Source organism: Lontra canadensis, unplaced genomic scaffold (assembly GCF_010015895.1).
Source record: "Lontra canadensis isolate GAN:19392208 unplaced genomic scaffold, GSC_riverotter_1.0 scaffold14, whole genome shotgun sequence".
Classification (NCBI taxonomy): domain Eukaryota; kingdom Metazoa; phylum Chordata; class Mammalia; order Carnivora; family Mustelidae; genus Lontra; species Lontra canadensis.
In genome coordinates, this window is record NW_022631008.1 from 1,761,284 (window position 1) to 1,781,167 (window position 19,884).

The 19,884-nt window shown below is 36.1% G+C and overlaps 1 protein-coding gene across 1 annotated transcript; it reads left to right on the forward strand.

Annotated features, from left to right (window-relative positions):
- The first annotated feature begins 16,638 nt into the window (after positions 1–16,638).
- LOC116868039 (60S ribosomal protein L5) lies at positions 16,639–17,637 on the forward strand. The gene has a single exon (XM_032858002.1). It carries the CDS (start codon positions 16,679–16,681, stop codon positions 17,570–17,572), a length of 894 nt encoding a protein of 297 aa, XP_032713893.1. The 5' UTR covers positions 16,639–16,678; the 3' UTR covers positions 17,573–17,637.
- The last annotated feature ends 2,247 nt before the right edge of the window (positions 17,638–19,884 follow it).

The window sequence follows — 19,884 nt, forward strand, 5'->3', positions numbered from 1 at the left end:
GGAAAAACCTCTTCTTAAAGTAAATCCTTGCACTGGTCTCAGTTTAGCTCAACTTCAGATCCCTTAATAGGGAAAAAGTCTCTAGTTCCTGGAAAGGAGAAATAATATCCTAATTCATGATAGTCAGAGGCCAGAATGCAAAGTTCTAGTTTCTTTTTCTGACGCTTTTAAAGGTGTATCTATTTATTTTAGAGAAAGAGAGCACTCAAGTAGGAGGGAGAGGTAGATGGAGAGAAACTCAAGCAGACTCCATGCTGAGCCTAGAGCCCCACAATGGGCTCAGTCCTACAACCCCGAGATCATGACTGGAGCTGAAATCAAGGGTCAGGTGCTTAACTGACCACCACCCAGGAGCCCCTCTCTTTCCCACTCTTAATTAGATATGTAGACACAGGCCAGTTGCTTCAGGTTCCCAGGTCTCACACACATCCTGAAACTGACAACTCCATGATTTCATAGTCTACATCAAGTTTTCTTTAAGTGCAGCAGTAACAGATGGTTAAGTCTGTGCTTTTGGGAGTTCATGATCTCATCGGACACTATGATTTCCTAAAGAAAATGAGTTACTGCATTTTATAGTTTTATTTATAGTAAAATGTTTAGCTTTCATTGCCTCTGAGCAGTTGAGTACATGAACATCTCTAGAACCAGAGTGATTTTCATGTATTTTCTTTACCAACATTATTTCAGAGAATTTAACAAACATTTATAATTCAGTTTTAGAAAGTGGAAGTCACATTCACACTATGATTGTTTGCTTAACCCACAAATTATGCGATATTAGAGTGTTTTATAAGTTGAATATTATGTCCCTAAATATTATGATCTCGTAGCCCAGAGATAAATGGTTCACAACTTACTCTTTCCTTCAGAGCTATAGCTGGTGTTCCTATTGTCTGTCAATTTAGCTATGGGACTAAAGTTTCTAGCAAACAAGAGTCCCCAGTTACTGACTGCAATCCACTTAGATCCAGATAGAGTCTACACCAGCATAGACACATGTACCAAATTTCAAACATTTGAAAATGTTTTGCATGACAGAACAATCTCACTATCTGCAATAAACTGGAACACCATTACCAATGAAGAAAAAGGAGAATTGCACATTAATGTTCTGAAGAAGCCATATTTAGAAAATAGTGCTTGAAATGCTTAAGGACAGAAAGTCTCTTGGCATTTGTAGAAGATATTCAAGGGTAAGGCATTCTGATAAACTTGATCTCAGGTGATCTGCGCTTCAAAAATATTCACTCTTCATACTGTTGAAGAAGCATTTTTCCCTTGCAAGTGTCCTTTGCTCTTTTATTTTGTATATGATAATTATGAATATCATTGCATCATATTAAAAAAATCCTTTTAAATCATCATGGTCATTTATATTTGTCTGCTTCATATATAACTAATACTAAAGCTTGTTTTATATTTATCTATGAAATGCAGTCTTCTTTGGAAAAGACACAGAAGCAATCATGATTTGATGTTAATATGTTTCAGTAGACTATGCAAATTTCACAAGATAATTATGTCATTATGTTTATATATAACCAAGACAAAAAAATTGCTAAGACTATTCAAAGAACTTAATCTTTATAATTAAGTGCTTGCTATTATTTTTATTCTATTATGGATTACCAAAGCACCCTTAATGCTTCTCCTTATTATGACATTCATCAAGCAGTACTTTTTTTTAAAGATTATTTATTTATTTATTTATTTGACAGAGATCACAAGTAGGCAGAGAGGCAGGCAGAGAGAGAGGAAGGGAAGGAGGCTCCCCAGTGAGCGGGGAGCCCGATGCGGGGCTCTATCCCAGGACCCTGAGATCATGACCTGAGCTGAAGGCAGAGGCTTTAACCCACTGAGCCACCCCGGTGCCCCCAAGCAGTACTTTTTTATGTCTCCTCACTAGACTAGAACTATTTCATAGGCAAGGACTTCATGGTATTTATTCATTCTAATGTCTGTGTGTTATCTGAGAAAGAGAGATGATAGATTCATACATACATACATATGGATTCCTTCCTGTGGCTTTAATACTCCAATATCAAACAAATGATAATTAAGCTTGATATCTTTTTTTATAATCATGGTTAAGTAATGTCTAAATAGAAAAAGCAGAAACCAGAAGATATTTAGGGATAAGGTTAACAAAATTTTTAAAATACTAAAATTGATTCTTCAGAAGATTGATTTAAATTCACATAAATTGTTTACAGTAAGTGTTTATAGAGCAGCTAAATGAGGAAGTACACAGCAAAAAAAGGAGAAAGAAGGAGAAAAGTAATCTTTAGTGATGGTTAAAACTTGTTAATCTAAATTGAAGACCACTGAGAGTAAATGTGAAGATAGTATCACCACTCTGAGATGGGTTCAAAACATTGAAAATCAGATAATGTAGCTAGAAGTTACCATAAACACTATAAAATATAAAAATGTGAATCGTAAACTTGGAATGTTAGAATTGAAAAACAATTTAGAAGAACACCTTAATAATCTGCCAAATTTAGAGATACTGTTAATTTCTGTGTCAAATCTGACAATGTTGTCACTGTCTTGGTAGTGAAGAGGTGAAATTTCAGTATTTTAGGACATGGAAAGAAACAGACTCCAACTAAGGGGCAGATGCCATTTCTTTTTCCCCTATAAATTCACTGCCCTTCCAATAACTGATATTTCTAGCTCTCCACTTTTGCGGTGTTTGGAAGTAGACCACAAAGAGATATTGACATCTTACACTTGAAGCTCTGCAGACTAGACTCTTCCTACCAGCAGGAGAGGTTGTATGGACCCTTTTTACTCTTCTCCCTAGGTAGAAATTATGGGTCCAAAGTGAAATGCAACCAGATTCTACCTACCTCTTGCTTTCACTGTGATATCTTACTCATTTGAAATACAGTAAAATCATTTGTTTCTGCTTCTATTCTATTTGGGCTTACTCTCATCTATGGACTTTCATATTGTTGTTATTTTTAGCATGTGAAATATTAACATGGCTCTAGATGTTAGATTTTCATAAAAAGTTCTTTTCAAGGTGTTATCCTTACCCTTATTCCTTCTACCGTATTCCATTCCTCTATCCCACTGTATCTTTCTTACATATAACGTAGTGTTTTTATTACACAAAAAGTAGCACATTATACTCTTTCATACTTTGATTATTTCACTCAACAATATGTTGTAGAAATCACTTGATAACATTTCAGAGATTTCTCCCTTTTTTTTTTTAATACAGCTGCATAGTTTTACAGCACTTCATTTTGTGGTTGTATTGAGTTTATTTAAACACTCTCCTATGTATGAGTATTTTGGTTGTTTCAAATATTTTGCCATTACAAACAATGTTGTAATGTGTTTTTGTATTGTGGGAGGTTTATTCAAAGAGTAAATTTCCAGACTTGGGATTGCTGTACCAAAAGATAAATTTATGTGTAGTTTTGTTATATATCCACATTTCCTTCCAAAATGATTGTACCCATTTGTATTTCTACCAGAAATGTACGTGTGTACCAGTTTTCTCACAATCATGCCAACCAAGTGTGTTAACCATACTTTCTAGTTTTTATCAGTCTGATAAGTCATAGATGATATATCTGTGATTTTTTAATTTGATTTTTTTCTAAGTATGAGTAAGACTGAATATCTTTCCATATGTCACAGGGTCATGTATACACGCACACACACACACACACACACATATAGTGTAAATTGACTATGTTTTTTTACCTATTTTTCTACCAAGTTTTAAGCATCTCTTCAGGTGAAATTCACAGAAATGAGATTTCTCCCTCAAAAGATAAATGAATATGTAGTTGTATTAGATATTGCCAAATTCTCTTCTAAAGGGTTATATTGACTTGCATTCCCACCAGCAATGGGTGAAAGTTCCCACAGCCTAGCCATAGAATGTGCTACGATACACTTTTTAGTATTTGTTAGTCCTATGGTCTGAATGTTTGCACCCAACCCCATGCCCCAAATTCACACATCAGAATCCTAACACCCAGTGAGATGGTATTAGGAGGTGAGTCCTTTGGGAAGTGATTAGATCATGAGGGCAGAGCTTCATGAATGTGATCAGTGCCCTTATCAAGTCGGGCTGAGAAAACTCCTTGTCCCTTCCTCCATATGAGGTTACATGGAGAAGATAACCATCCGAAAGGAAGCTGGGTCTCATTAGACACCAGATCTGGTGGCACCATGATCTTAGATTTCCCAGCTCCAGAACTAGTAGAACTGTTAGAAATAAATTTCTGTTGCTTATAAGCAATCGAGTCTATAGTATTTTGTTATAGAGCCTGAATGGACTAAGATGGTCAGTCGGACAGGTGAGGAATGGTAACACATTGCTACAGTATTATGCCCTCTGCAGATGGAAAATCAGATGGCCAGCTTCCACTCCAGAACACAGTGCAAGTATATTATGGTAGACTTCCTTCACTGCCTGAAGCATCTCCCCAAGAGACTCTTGTGTTCTCTCCTACTAGCAAACCTCAGGCAATAATACTCCAGCACAATAGATAGAATCTTATCACAGTGAACCTCAAAAAGTAGATGGTCATAGTCTCCATCCCATTTCTCCCAAGGAGTTGACATCTTTGCAAAATTCTTTAACCCATACTCGTCCACAAGCTCATAAACCAAGAACCACACAAGCTCCTGATATATACCATTATGCCAGGACAATGACTTCTCTTGCATTGACAGAAATAAGAGGGGCAATCTTCTGACTTTCTCTTGAGCAAAGATCTCTCTGTCCACCAGGAGAGAAGAAACAGCAACCAACATCAAATTGATCACTTCTCAAAGTTCCAATAGACTGATGATTCCACTGGCCCAAAAGATGTCACCTCTACAAATGCTTTTCCATAATGAAGTGCCTCAAGATTAATAAGTATTACTCTCCAATAAACTAATGGGCAAGAGAGGGTTGAATTATGCAGTCACTAGCAAATATCAAAGGAAGTGATAGAACTTCTGAGGAACTGGGTATCATAGTCACTGCTCATGTCTGTCCTTAGCACATTAGACTTTTCTAATGTTGACGTTTGCCAGTTGGTACAAACACTGAGTTTTCACACCACCCCATGTCAATGTTCTCAGACCTCAGGTGTGACTGTCTTCAGTGAAGCAAAATGGAAGGCTTTTTGTTCCCTGTCAGGAGTGGCACATTCCCTTGGCTCTCCCCTATCCTACTCAGCAAGCTCTGGATACCTGGCAACCCTATGAGATCTGACCTATTTTAACCTCCCATGCCCTGATATAGCATTCACCACTCTCAAAAGATGCTGAGGGATCAGAATAGCACACAGTTACTTCTATAAATAGATAATCCCAAAATGGACACTCCCCATGAGATTTTTAATAGATAAAATATTGGAGGAATGAGCCAGGAAGGAAGATAAGAGTTTACAGATGCGCTGTGACATAATGACTTCTAAATCTAATGGTGGCCAGGCAGAGTGACAACTTGCCTGCCTATTTCAATTTTGATCAGTTCTTTATTACTTAGTGAATATACAGTTAATAAAAAGCTAAGATCTTCAAATTATCCAGTATTCATGCCACCTGTTAATTTTTTGTAGTTTGGCAAAAGGAATAAAACCAAAAGCAAAATTGAGAAATTTGAATTATTCAGACATTCTAATTATTCCCATGTCTACTCTCAAATAGCTATGTCATGTGTAGATTAAATAATTACGGAAATGTGAAGTATAGTTCTTACCAGCTACTTTTTTGTACACAGTCTGAATCCCACAGATTGATAGATCAATTTCTCAAATAATGAAAAATCAACATGCATTAGCTGAGAATCTAACACACAGTAAATGCTCAAATGAGTTTTTAAGGAAGCTAGAATTTTATGAAAAGTTTCAAGTGTAATTTCATACATACCTTTTCTGGGGAGAGAATCTATTATCATTTTCAACTGACTATTATCCCCCAAAAGGTTAACAACAACCAGACTAAGGTATAGAATTTCTTTTAATCTGTATTAAACATTATAAACATATTCAAGCAATAGTCCTTTCACTATGCAACCTCATACTTTTCCTAAATAAATAACATGATTTTTGCCATAATTTTAATGACTATTTAAAACAATAAAAACAAGATATGCAAACATTAATTTAATATAATATGTCCTTGAGAATTATTGCGTGTTGTGCCTGAAAAAAAAAATTCTCAGACATTTTTCTTATCAATGAACAGATAGGTTTTTTTATTTTTCCTTTTCCTAATGGTATTTCCTTTTAAGGATATTCACTTTAGGAAAAATATAAATATTCACAAATATGAACAAAAGAGATTTTGAATTTGTTAATTTTCTATCAGTCATTATACTGTTTGGGGGAGTACTAAGCCTATTTGCCAGAAAATTCAGATCTTCTTATATATCAAGTCTTCATTTATTTAAAAAATAGGCCATTAAAGTAATGAATGAGTATGGAGATGAATTATGAGAAACTTACAGAGTTTTTTAAGGAAATATAGTAGCTGCCAAGATAAAAAGAAGCATAATAAAAATCTATAGGATGAGTAAATGTTTGGCATTTAAACAGCTCAAGGTCATATAAATTGCTTCCACCCAGAATTATTCATTTAAATTCTAGGCCCTCAAGTAAAACATCATAAAGTAAGAGAAACCATGAAGTAACTCTTAGAACTTATTTCTGATCAACAAAGAAGGACTTGATGGTAACATGGGAGTGACAGAAATAGGGAAAAAAGATGGTGTCACCTGGGCATTCACAAAAGAAAGGGAATAAAGTGCCAGACATTTCTGGACATACATGCCAGACTGACTTAAAAGCTTGACTTCAAAAATTCCTGGGAATAATAAGTATATGCCAACAGCCAAAGACACAAGGAAAAAATTGACTCATGAAGATCACAGATCCTGAGCAATGAAATTCTGACTATACATTCAAACAATTCCAACAAGAGCTGGAGGGGAGGAGTTGGGCATCAGACAGACCATCATGGCTGCTAAAGAGCCCTCTGACAAGCTCAGGCTTTCTAGGACATGAGTCAAATACGAATCAAGAAAAGCAAAGGCAAGTATAAACAACAGGATGAACATCAGGGAAGCCAAAGAATGAAAGGAACAGAGATGAGGAAAGAAAGAGCACTTGGGAAAACACAGAGTTGTTGAAAGCACTTGATATACATTGGTTTATGTAGACCATGAAGTATATGTTCTTATTTCCTCCATTTTATAGAGGAAAAAACTAAGCTGCAAAGAGGTAAAGTAGCTTCTATAATATCTTAAACCTTTTAAACAGTGGAACAGAGATTTCAAATCAGGGATGGATCCTTATTCCTTACTCATGTTCCCTTCCATGTAAAGGAACATCCTTTAATCCTTGCCCTTCACCATCTCTCTCACCACTTCACTCTGTGGTGGAGCTATAAATACCCGATTAGTAGGCTTAGAAGGTGCAACTGTGCTAGCCAGCCCCTTGCCCTGGCTCTCTTCTTTCTCTTTCTCCTCATTCTCTTCCCTCCAACTCCCAGGAGAGAGCTTCCTCTGCCAGCAATGCTCTCAGACACTCTAGGCTTGATGCAACTTAGAGGTAAGGTCTTGCCCCCCTTGGGGAAATCTACAGTTGTCCACAGCTGCCTGTGACTGATGGGGGCGGGGAAGGCAGTCAGATCCGGGGTGCAACTCCAGCTCATTAGCTACCAGGTATGTCAAATTCCCCTATATCACCTCTATCAATCAAACAGTTGGTATTTTTATTCCCATAATGTCATTTTTGGGTGTTCTGTTTCTCAGCTGGTTCAGCATACAGGCTTCTCAAAGACTTCAACAAAATCCTGCTTTGTATGATCTCAGGCCTGAGCTCCTAACCACTTAGCAATACATTTTGCATATATTTTATGTCAGATGGAATAAAGCTTACAGATGATGGAGAGAACAATGAGGTTATTTTGTGATAGCTTTTCCAGAAAAATGGAATATTTTACTAAATTAGAAATGGCAAAACATGATTAAGAGAAAACTGAAAATCAAGACAGAAAAGGGGATAGTAAAAGACCCTGTAAAATCTTTGAATAAATTTTTCAGGCCCAGAAAAATGATACTGCAGCCTAACTAAATAGCTTATGCCTCACAGGCACTGTTGGTTATAGCTGAGAAGTCATGGTGTATGGAAAATGTTTCCAGAAAACTGAGGATGAGCAATCCCTAGGAAACTCGTAGAACAGGTCTGTGAGAGAACGATATAATGAAAAACCAAAAAGCTGGGTCCACTAAAAAAGGTAAGTTGCTCTAATTTCATTTCATTAACATTTTTTATAATTTTACTCATGTGTTTATCAAGAAATGCTCAATAACACAGAATGTCTTTATTTCAACAAAGCACTGAACAGAGACTTTCATAATACATTTGATCCAATGGTAGACAAGGAAATGCAAGGACATCACACTGTTAAATATCTTGGCACCTGGAAGATTCAATCATTGTGAATGTGAATGACATTTGTGAGACAAATGGGATGCTGGCCATATCCCATGTATCTATAATTTTTGTCTCTCAGTTATGTCTCAAAGATTCTGGAAAGAAATATAAAGTAAATATAATCTTTATGTAGCCCTACAAGAAGAAAGAGCCTCAGGTCATGGAAAGAAACCTTCCCAGTGCACTCTTTAATAGTAAAACCATATTTTGAGTTTCATGTGAGATTCTAGATGCCACCTGTTAGGAGAGATAATGACAAAGAGGGACATGTTCAGAAAACAGTAAGAAAGGTTGACGATCCTGCATATCAGGTCCATTAGAAGAAGGTTGAGGGAGTTTGGAATTTTAGTCTGGAGAATAAAAGACAGTGATAAACATGTAGAGCAGCTTTGAGTCATTTAACTGCGCTGGGCCTCAGATTTTTCTTACATAAAATGAAGGGGCTTAAAACCGATGAAGTCTTTATGATCTCAGTATCTCAAATTGTATATGCTTCATCTGTCCAAACATTTGAAAGAAAGTGATCCTGCTTACAGAAGAAGGCAGAATTGAAGTGGATGGGTAACTGCTACAAAGAGGTACATTTTTTAACCCAGCTTGAAAGAACTTCCTAACAATGGGATGTATCCTAAAAGAATGGAGTGTTGATGGCTTGTAAGGAGACTGACAATGGAGATACTATGCAAGCAGTAGGTGGATGATGATGAGGATGAGATGATGTTTATTTAACTGTAATTCTTATCATTACAATAGATTAAATGTCTGCACTCGGATAGGATAGGGACACTTTATATATGTTAATCACATGTATGGGTAAGCTTCTGTCCAAATTGCTGGGGTAGAGAATTCTTCAGTCGCTAGAAGGATGTTCTAGATGAGTGCTCCTCAAATTCTAGTACGGAGGACATGGTGAAGCTCAGATTGCGAGGTCCTACCCCCAGAGTGTCTGATTCAGTAGGTCTAGAGAAGATGTCGAGAGTTCACATTGTTAACAAGTTCTCAGATACTGATGCTGCTGGTCCAAGAATTATGATTTGAAAACCACTGATCTAGATTATTTCCAACTTCATTTCAATCCAAAGATTTAAGGTTTCAATAACTACCTTAACTGTCTCCATAAGAAACAGAGATCCTTACTCCGTCAGAGCAAACCATAAAACAGCAAAATAACTTTAAAAAATAGCAGATCACTGAGAAATATCAGTTGGCTTAAGCACTTGGACTACTGTGCCCCACATTTCCCTTCACTTCTTTCTTAAAATGCTGGGTTTTCTGTGTTTTTGTTTTTGTTTTTGTTTTTTAAGTAGAGTTAAAATGCTGTCATTTTGAAATGGGCAGATTAAAAAAAAAAAGAAGTGGGCAGATAAAAAAGTAAACTTTCCTTTCTTTGTCTCGGTTCTTCACAATTCTGCAATTTCAAACATTCTTATTGTATGTAACCTCCCAGGATCTGGGGATTAATAAAATCTAATTTAAAAAAAGCTATAAATGAAATTATTACTAGTATGACATAATGAGAATACTGATAAAGGGTTTTGAAATTCTAGGAAGATAAAACTTTTGGCGGAGAGTGAGCGTGGGAGTATTTGTAGATGAGATGTGTGTGTCTATGTACATATATCCTGTAAAAAAATAACATTTCATCCCTCATTGCTTCAGGTGACTTCTCTTTGCTATTTTTAATGCTTTCATTACTTGAATTTGCAGCACCCCAGGGGTCTTTAGCTATTTCAAGAGGTGTCATGAAATTGTGAAAATTTCTCAAAATAATACTTAAGTCACTTCAATTGAAAAAAATACATATTTTCAGTATAGAAATTTTCCAGAGTGGTGAAAGGGACAAAGGGGGATGTTTAGAACTGAAATAAACAAACAAACAAAAAAAGGAAATTTGCTGATATGGTATTTATATTCCATTCTGTGCTGGTTTCCAATGAATGCAAAGTTGTATTCTGTGCCCACAGACACTTGGCAGCTAAATCAAATGCAAAATTTCTCACATATTTTAAAATGAATAAACACCCCATATTTTTAGGCAATTCTTAATTATCTCATTAACAGAGTGCTTGTAATGGCTGAAAGCCCTAATGATTTTTTCTCTTTAATCTGAGACTATTTTTGTACTTAGAGGTGAAAAGCTGTTTTCCTGATGACATAAGCATTAATGTTAAAGGTGTCGTTAAGAGGAGGGGATGGTGGTTCATGGCTCTTTTGCAAAAGACAGTTTTCTCCTCAAATCATGCAAAGTCTCTTTTCTCTTAAAACTGTTCCTAGAGCTGGGGAGAGGAGACAGAATTTCAAAGGGCTTCTGGACCTCTGTAGATTAAAAAAAAAAAAGGAGCCAATATATTACCATTATGATTATATCAATTAGATCCTAACAGAAAATTATTTTCTTTAAAACAAATAAGCGGCTAACTGTCTGTATCTGACAAAGGAAGGCCACATTCCTTTGGAACGCCAAGCACAGTGGTTTTGTTCTTCTTTATAAATGAGCAGCAGATGGGCCAGGGAAGATCCCGGAGATCTGCATACTGGACTGGCTGTATGCTGGGATGAAACAGAGCAGTGAGAAAGGTCTGAATTCCCAGGGTAGCACCGTCATTTCCAGCTCTCCCTGTTCTTCACATCTACTTCCTGTACCTTCCACTCTCCCTGGACACATCATGGTTGCCCACTTCTCCCTACTCTAGTTTTCAACCCCTTAAATGGATGCCAACTTTTCATAAATATCATTCACACTTCCCCCAGCAATTCAAACACATCCCTCAGGATTAGGGGAGGGGAAATTCTAGTCAGCCAGCTCTGTATTTTCTTTGTAACCTAGCAACGACATGGGTGTGGTTGTGTTTCCTTTTCTGAAGGTGGCATTATAAGTATGGTAGTTTTGTTATATTTTTATAAAATAAAAACAAATGACAAGATCAATTATGTCTTCTCAAATTTTTCAACTGCCTCCTTCCACCCCATCCCTCCACCCCCCAGAGATTGCTGGAATTTCTCTTAGAATCTATTTTTCCAGGTGAGGACTGTTGCTCTAATTGCTATGTCATGACAGGACTAGCTATGTAACCTGTGGGTCCCAGTGCAGCATGAATATACAGGTTCCCTTGTTAAGTAATTATTAAGAATTTCAAGACAGCAACAGCAGAGCATTAAACCAAAGGTGGAGCCTTTCTAAGCTTGGGGTCCTTCATGACTACACAGATCCTATGCCATGAAGTTGGCCATGATCATGACTTTTCAGCTTCTGCTGCTCCTACGACTCTTTGTCTGTGTTTCTTATCTCTGATTCCTAAGACTAACAATCTGATGGGCTAAGACAAGCATTTTATTCCAGGACGTGTCACTTCTTGCTGGCAAGCCTATTCCCTGGAGGTTACTTGGTCAGTTAAATGTGTCAGGTCCAAGCAGTTGTGTGTGACGAGGGTGAGGGGGTTGGAATGGGAGTAGAGAAGGGATTTCCTAGCACAGGACATGGACACCCAGGCAGCAGGGACAGTGGACAAGGGAGTTTTTGGAGGGGATGTAGGTAGGCAGACAATCATTGACATTGTTAGTACAAAGTATAACAACATGTATTTCCAGTTTGAGCCTGGCCTCTGTGTGTGCAAAATAGAGTCACAATATTTTGGAGGGTTGTTCAGGGACTACAAATGAGGTAGTGGCCTAAACAAGTGGGTTGAAAAGCCCTAAACAATAACTGTGATTGCCACTGCAACTGAGGGAGCTCAAACATAGTGAAAACTAATTTAATATTTCCAACAACCCAATATTCAAAAATGTATGTGTACAATACTAGGTTATTAGGACCCTGCTCTTGTGGGAGATGCTCAGGATGACTATCACCGTGAACTAAACAACACAGATTCCATGTTCTAAAGGCAGACACACACCAGGGATTACAGCTCTGTTCAGATATACGGAGGAATTGCTACTAGCACCAAATGAGAACCAAGAGACAAACTGTTTAATAGACTGTGGCTGGTGGCAGTTGCAATCTGTTGATGAAACAACATGTTTCCTTTAGGAAAAAAATGAATTTCCAAACATTCTCCCAAGAAAGGTCTAAGTTGTCCTTGATTCTATCAGTAACTAGGAATGACTGTCCCACTCTGGGTCATTATCATTGTGATCACACCATTTCTTCCTCTAGGCTTAAAAAACTCATTCCCATATTCCCCCCCGCCCAAAGGATTTTTGTCTAATCAATGATCTCTTTCCAATTTAACCAGTGGATCTAGTCATGGGTCATAAACCCCAGGCCCTACTTTTACCCTCCCCTTTTCCTTGTCCCATTTAAGTTGAATTTTATAATCTGTACCAGAATTTAAATTGGTCACACAAAAGATTTTGAAACATGAAGGACTCTGAATTCCCACAATGATATCAGTAGCTTTGGACATTCAGGAATTTTTCCCCTATGTGAGACTGGGTGTGTGGGTATGTGTGTGTGTATTTAAAGAATATTTAGATTTATAGCAGTATAAGAAAAAGTTCAAATTGCCAAAGCCAGGAGTTATACCAAATAGAACTTCTGACACAGTCCTATGTGATAAACGCTACTCATCAAATGAATTTTTACAAAGAAACTTTCACATTCTTCAATATTAGAAAGAATCAGGAAAGTAAAAGTTCAAAAAGTAGTGCTTTTGGCAGCGGTTGGGGGGGGAGGTGATAAAAAAAAAAGAAGCCCTTGACAGAGCATTTTGTGGGTAGGTAAAGATCTCTGGTTAATTGGGAATGCCTGTTTTCTTTGCTCCAGCAGTCTCAGAGTGGGCATGCATCTGCCTAATCCAATTATGTGCTGGGTGCTACACTGAGCCCTCTGGATGATGACTTATATTTATCAGAAACAGTTTGGACACACACCACAGGAGAAGTTTCAATAGGTTTCCAAAGATTGATGGTGCACTTAGTTTGAAGGATTCTACTAAATACCCTACAAATATTTATTGGAAGAACGTGGGCTTGTATGTGCATGCTACTATGTGTTTGTGTACTTAGCCAGCATCCTGTAGAAAACTTTTTTTTTAACACTTATTTGTAGACAGAAATAATTTCACCCCCCCCAGTTTTTTTCGAATGCCCCCTCACATGCTTAGAGAAAATGGAGTTACAAATAGCCTTAGGATATTACCCTTTCCCTTCCACCATTCAAAAATTAATTAACTTTCCATTTTTGTACAACACACTAGGACAAGTAAGCAGCACATAAGAAAAGTAAGATTTCAAAAATATTGTGAGGAGTTTATCAAAATGTCTTAAACAGTTAGTGTGGGATAATTTTTAGCAGAACATATCAGCATAGGTTTTAAAATCCATCAATCTCATGAAGAACAAAATCTAACTATATTTACTACTAAGAAAACTGATATCTTATTTTCTCACTATGTAGGTGAAAGCTCACAGAGCCTTATTTTAACTGTGAGTTTGTCAAGGAAGAGTAGGAAAACAATTTCCTATGTGTCCAGATTGGGACAAATGGTATTTTGAGCACTTTCAAGATCCTTCTATTTGGGTTTTGCATAGAATTGGTAGAAACCTGATTCTCTGATGATCAGAAATTCACTTTGGACTATGGCTAATATGACAAAATGTTCCATTTTCCTAGGATAGTTGTGGTTTGTGCCTGGTATCTTGGTATCTCATTTGCTTTGCTATTAGTCCAGGCTGCATTTAAAATTTTTAAATGATGCATTATTAATAGTGACATTAAAAGAACTGAGGGTGAGTTTGACAGACCTCCATTTTGTATTTTCAGTTCCTGTTACAGTGTCATCTAGTAGCATGCAAAACATGCATGTAGTGATCACAGTTCACACTTAACATGTAGTTAAATGTGAAAGATGACCAGTGACCATTCATCCCTCCTGGGCTGACTCTTTCCAGATAGAATTTAATTAATACCTTCTGTATAAGCTATCTATTGCTATATACCAAACCACTCCAAATATAGTGAATAAAAATAATAAGCCATATTAAACCATGATGTATTATTTTTCACAATTCTGTGGATTGACTGGTGGCTCTTCTACTAATCTCATCAGGGCTTACTTGTTGCTGCATTTAGTTTGTGACTGGGATAGGTTGCAATAACCAAATGGCTTCACTCCTATGTCTGTAGCCTTGGTGCTGGCTATCAGCTGGCATGCTTTGGTCCTCCTCCATGTGGCTTCTGATCTGGACTTCTTCATAGTGTAATGGTCTCAGGGTTCCAAGGTAGAAGCTGGAAGACTTCCTATTAAGGATTAGGCTCCAGAATTCACTCAACATCACCTCTAACATATTCTACTGGTCAAAGCAAGACCCAAGGTCAACTCATATTAAGAGAGTGGAAAAACAGATCCCATCTCTTGGTGAAAGAGTGACAACATTCCATTGCAGAAGAGCACTAACACAGAAAGCAGCCTTCATTGGAGACCATTATTATACTGATCTACATTACCTTACTTTAAAGGGGAACACATATAGTTCTTGCTAATAAACTAAAGCATGCTTAGATAAAAGTAGTTGGGGACACCCAACTCATTCTGTTCTCTAATGGTGGGGAGAAAAGTATCTGATATCATTAATTTAGCTGGCCACTCTGAGATGCACAAAGCTCCTGGACCTCTACCCAGCAGGTTGCTGAGAAACATGGACAAAAGTAGATTTGGCAAGCATGAAATATATAGAGAGAAAACAGAAGCTAAACAGTTCTACAGATATTGATTTACTTTTTTGGTTACACTTTTCTCTTTTGCAAAAAATTGTTTAAGAAGCAATGAACTGGCCCCCACCCTCTCCTTCAGCCATGTTGATGGGAAAGGCAGAGAAGATCAGAGCTTATAGCCCATTTCTCACTGGAGAGAAAAACTTGTCATTTGGCTTTGTGGAGAAGGTTGCACCTTATGCTCATAGTACCTTATCTTTACCATGTGCTAGACTATCACATCTAAAAGGACAAAAAATATATATATAAAATACTTGAAAGAACTTGTATTATAACCTTAATATTATTGAGAGTATCTGCTTTCTAGGCTGAAGTGATTCATTCAGTATTCTAGTACTGCTTTAGTACTTTGTAATCTGTGGTAATTATGTTTTTCTTTTTAATACAAAAAATGTATAAAAATAAAAACTTGAAAAGGCAAAAAAAAAAAAAAAAGAAGAAGAAGAAGCAATGAACTTTAAAAAGTTCATGACTGTGGCATGTGGGTGGCTCAGTCTGTTAAGCTTCTGACTCTTCGTTTCAGCTCAGGTCATGATCTCAGGGTAGTGAGTTAGATCCCTGCAGTGAACTTTGCACTTAACACTGAGGTTACTTAAGATTCTATCCCCCTCTCTCTCTTCCTCCCCCATCTTGTGTGCGCTCTCTCTCAAATAAATATATGAATAAATACAATAAAAAATAAAAAGTTCATGACTATGATGAATATGGAAATTGCACAAGATACTTACTAACATTTAACAACATTGGAACCACAATGACAACACTGACTATTTCAGAACTAGACGATACAAATATGATAAAAAAGCAGCAGGAGCTACCAAAAACTCAGTAGGATTTTAGAAATACTGTCGCCAAAGAAAATGATTTAACACACAAGTTGCAGGTGTTAAGTTTACATAAGACTTCATAAAGCATGCCTTCTCATTTAGATCAAATAACTGCTTCACTCTAATATCCAAGTTTTTGTGCACATGTGAGAAATGAATCATTAATTGCTAAAACGTTGGTTCCAATAATAGAAAAAGAAGTGTAAATAGTTAAATGATATCAGCATGACATCAATATCATCAAAGGCTTCAGTAGAAAATCAATTAAATTTGCTAATAATTTTATGTTTTTTAAATTCATGAAATTATAGTATTTTATGATTTCATTCTGTCAAAAATAAAATATAGCTCATTACTGTGAATGTGAAATCATTTTAAAAGTTCATCATTGAAGGAAAATTTATTGCTTTTGTTGGGAAAATACAAATAAAATTTTGGTGAATAAGGCAACATGAAAAAACAATATTTTTACTAAAATTAAGAAATCTATATATCAGAAATATCGTTGGAATTGGTGGAGGCATGGTTCAGAGCTGATGTTGAAAAAATTTAGCATGGTAGTATGCAATTTCTCTTTTGGCTGCCCATCAAAAACTGGAGTTTTAAAATCCTTTAAAGGATTGATTTTTGGCTGGTCTGTGGCGAGCCGCGGACGCCGGTCTCTGGTCCGCAGGATGGGGTTTGTGAAGGTTGTCAAGAATAAGGCTTACTTCAAGAGATACCAAGTGAAATTTAGAAGACGTCGAGAGGGTAAAACTGATTATTATGCCAGGAAACGCTTGGTAATTCAAGATAAAAATAAGTACAACACACCTAAATACAGGATGATAGTTCGTGTAACCAACAGAGATATCATCTGTCAGATTGCTTATGCCCGCATAGAAGGAGATATGATAGTTTGTGCAGCTTATGCTCATGAACTCCCAAAGTATGGTGTGAAAGTTGGCCTGACAAATTACGCTGCAGCATATTGTACCGGCCTGCTGCTGGCCCGCAGGCTCCTTAATAGGTTTGGCATGGACAAGATCTATGAAGGCCAAGTGGAAGTGACTGGAGATGAATACAATGTGGAAAGCATTGATGGTCAACCTGGTGCCTTCACCTGCTATTTGGATGCAGGGCTTGCCAGAACTACTACTGGAAATAAAGTTTTTGGGGCCCTCAAGGGAGCAGTGGATGGAGGCTTGTCTATCCCTCACAGTACCAAACGATTCCCTGGTTATGATTCAGAAAGCAAGGAATTCAATGCCGAAGTACATCGAAAGCACATCATGGGTCAGAATGTTGCAGATTATATGCGTTACCTAATGGAAGAAGACGAAGATGCATACAAGAAACAATTCTCTCAATACATAAAGAACAACGTAACTCCAGACATGATGGAGGAGATGTATAAGAAAGCTCATGCTGCTATACGAGAGAACCCAGTCTATGAGAAGAAGCCTAAGAAAGAAGTTAAAAAGAAGAGGTGGAATCGTCCCAAAATGTCTCTTGCCCAGAAGAAAGATCGGGTAGCTCAGAAGAAGGCAAGCTTCCTTCGAGCTCAGGAGCGGGCTGCTGAGAGCTAATAAACCAAACCACAATTTTCTATGAAGATTTTTCAGATAAAGGCAATAATAAACTTATTCATCAAAAAAAAAAAAAAAAAAAAAAAAAAAAGGATTGATTTTTAAGTGAACCTAATGTCCTACCATGATATTAGACCTTTTCCCCCCCAAGATTATTTTATTCATTTATTTTTGTATTTCTTTGAGAGGAAGAGAGGGCCAGAGAGAGCTTGAGCAGAGGGGAGGGGCAGCAGGAGAAGCTGACTTCCCCACTGAGCATGGAGCCCGATGTGGGACTCAATCCCAGGACCCTGGGATCATGACCTGAGCCAAAGGCAGATGCTTAACTGACTGAGCCACCCAGGTGCCCCCAGACCTTTTGAAGACAAATCTTCTATATTGTTTAGTGTTATATTTGTTCAAAAGCAGACATCTTTAGTCAAATAATCAACAAATGGAGTGACTAAAGTTTAACTTTGAAGTTTTGAGCAAATATCAGTTAATAAAAAAATTTGTAAATATGAAATATTTAATGTATCTTAGAAAAGTAAAAATGGAAATGAACAAATTAAACCAAGAGAGTTCTAACAGTGTATAAGATACAATTTTGAAATTAAATAATTGTACTTTGGAATATCTTGATTTAAAAAGAAAGTTTTGTCACAAAACAAATGGGGGGAGGGGTTAAGATGAGGGTGGTGGGGTTATAGACATTGGGGAGGGTATGTGCTATGGTGAGTGCTGTGAAGTGTGTAAACCTGGCAATTCACAGACCTATACCCCTGGGGCTGATAATACATTATATGTTAATTTAAAAAAATTAAAAATAAAAAGAAAGTTTTGATATAGCTTATACTTTAATCATGTAAATTTATACTTTGTCCTGGAATCAAATAAAATTAATAAAACTTAAAGACCATTTTACTATCTAAATTTGGCAAAACATCCACATGAATAATGAGAGGCAGCTTACTGACAAGTTTTGTCTTATAAAAATACTTGCTGAAGAAAGATAATCTAAATGGAGTCAATAAATTCTTGAGGAAATATTCTGACATGTAATGTAAAAAAATGTAATTGGCATTGTCCTCCATTTGTCAGAATTTTCTCTGAGTTTACCAGTTACATCAACACCTACAGAAATAGTATTTTCTCTATTGAAAATATCATGGTCTATAGAAATGAATCAAATAAAAATACAATTAATCATAATTTGAAACTCTGAAGAAGATTTCAGTCATTTTGATTAAAAAAAAAGACTATATTGAAAATTTTTTTCAGAAAATGCTATTAATAAAGAGAGTTAGAGAAATTATATAAGTACTATTACCTGCTTTTATATTTGTAATGTTGAGGTAATTGATATAAAGAAGGTTTTTGAAATTTTTATTAAATGTATATTGATGTAATGATGCTAATATTTTAATTTAATTTATAAATAGATTTTAAATTTATAAAAATAAATAAATTTTATAATAAATGTAATAGCTATAATAAATTTATAATAAAATATAAATTTAATATTATGTTAATATTTTGTTATAATTATAAATATATTTTATATATGTGTATATATACATGAAAAATATATTTATTTCAAAAAAGTTTTAAATACAACTATTTTATAGTTCTACTATAAAATCAATATTTTGTCTAATTTATAAGATTTATAAAAATGACACATTTTCAGTTATTTTTATTGAGTCCTTTAATGTAAAACACTTTCTTGATTTAGATAATGACTTAACCACATTATCTATGGTTCTTTGCACATTTGGTCCATAATCATCTTCGCATTCACCTCTCTCCCTTTAAACCTCTAAAAATCATCTTCTACTTCAGGAGGCTACCACTAGATTGCTTCTTTGGAACTCCACCAGTCTTCATATTTATAATCTGACAAACCCAAACTTTTGCAGCATCAAGTGTTAGTGTTAGCAGCTTCAAGTGTTAGTAAGCATGAAATTGCCTCCAAGGACAAAATAATGTGAAGTGTTAGAGTTCTGTGATAATGCGGCAATTAACAGCTATGCTAAGAAATAACAGTTATGAGATGCAATCATCATTATTTGTCATCTGATTTATTATTTGTTTGTTTTGTTTTTTTAACTTTCTGGAATTAGAAAAACTCTTTTCTTGGAATTTAGGTATCAGTGTAACACTGCTAACAATCTGACAGACTAAAAATATGGATCATTAGTATTTATAATATATTTGATTCATACAGTAGTTTCCAAAGAGCTCAAAATGACTTCCCATACATTAGGTTATTTATCCTCATCGTTTCTAGTGAAGTAGACTTTAAAGCCCATTGTGCCCATTCTATTGAGGTT

Excerpts from the sequence above, each read along its gene's own strand:
- LOC116868039 (XM_032858002.1), top strand. The coding sequence starts at position 16,679 with ATGGGGTTTGTGAAGGTTGTCAAGAATAAGGCTTACTTCAAGAGATAC.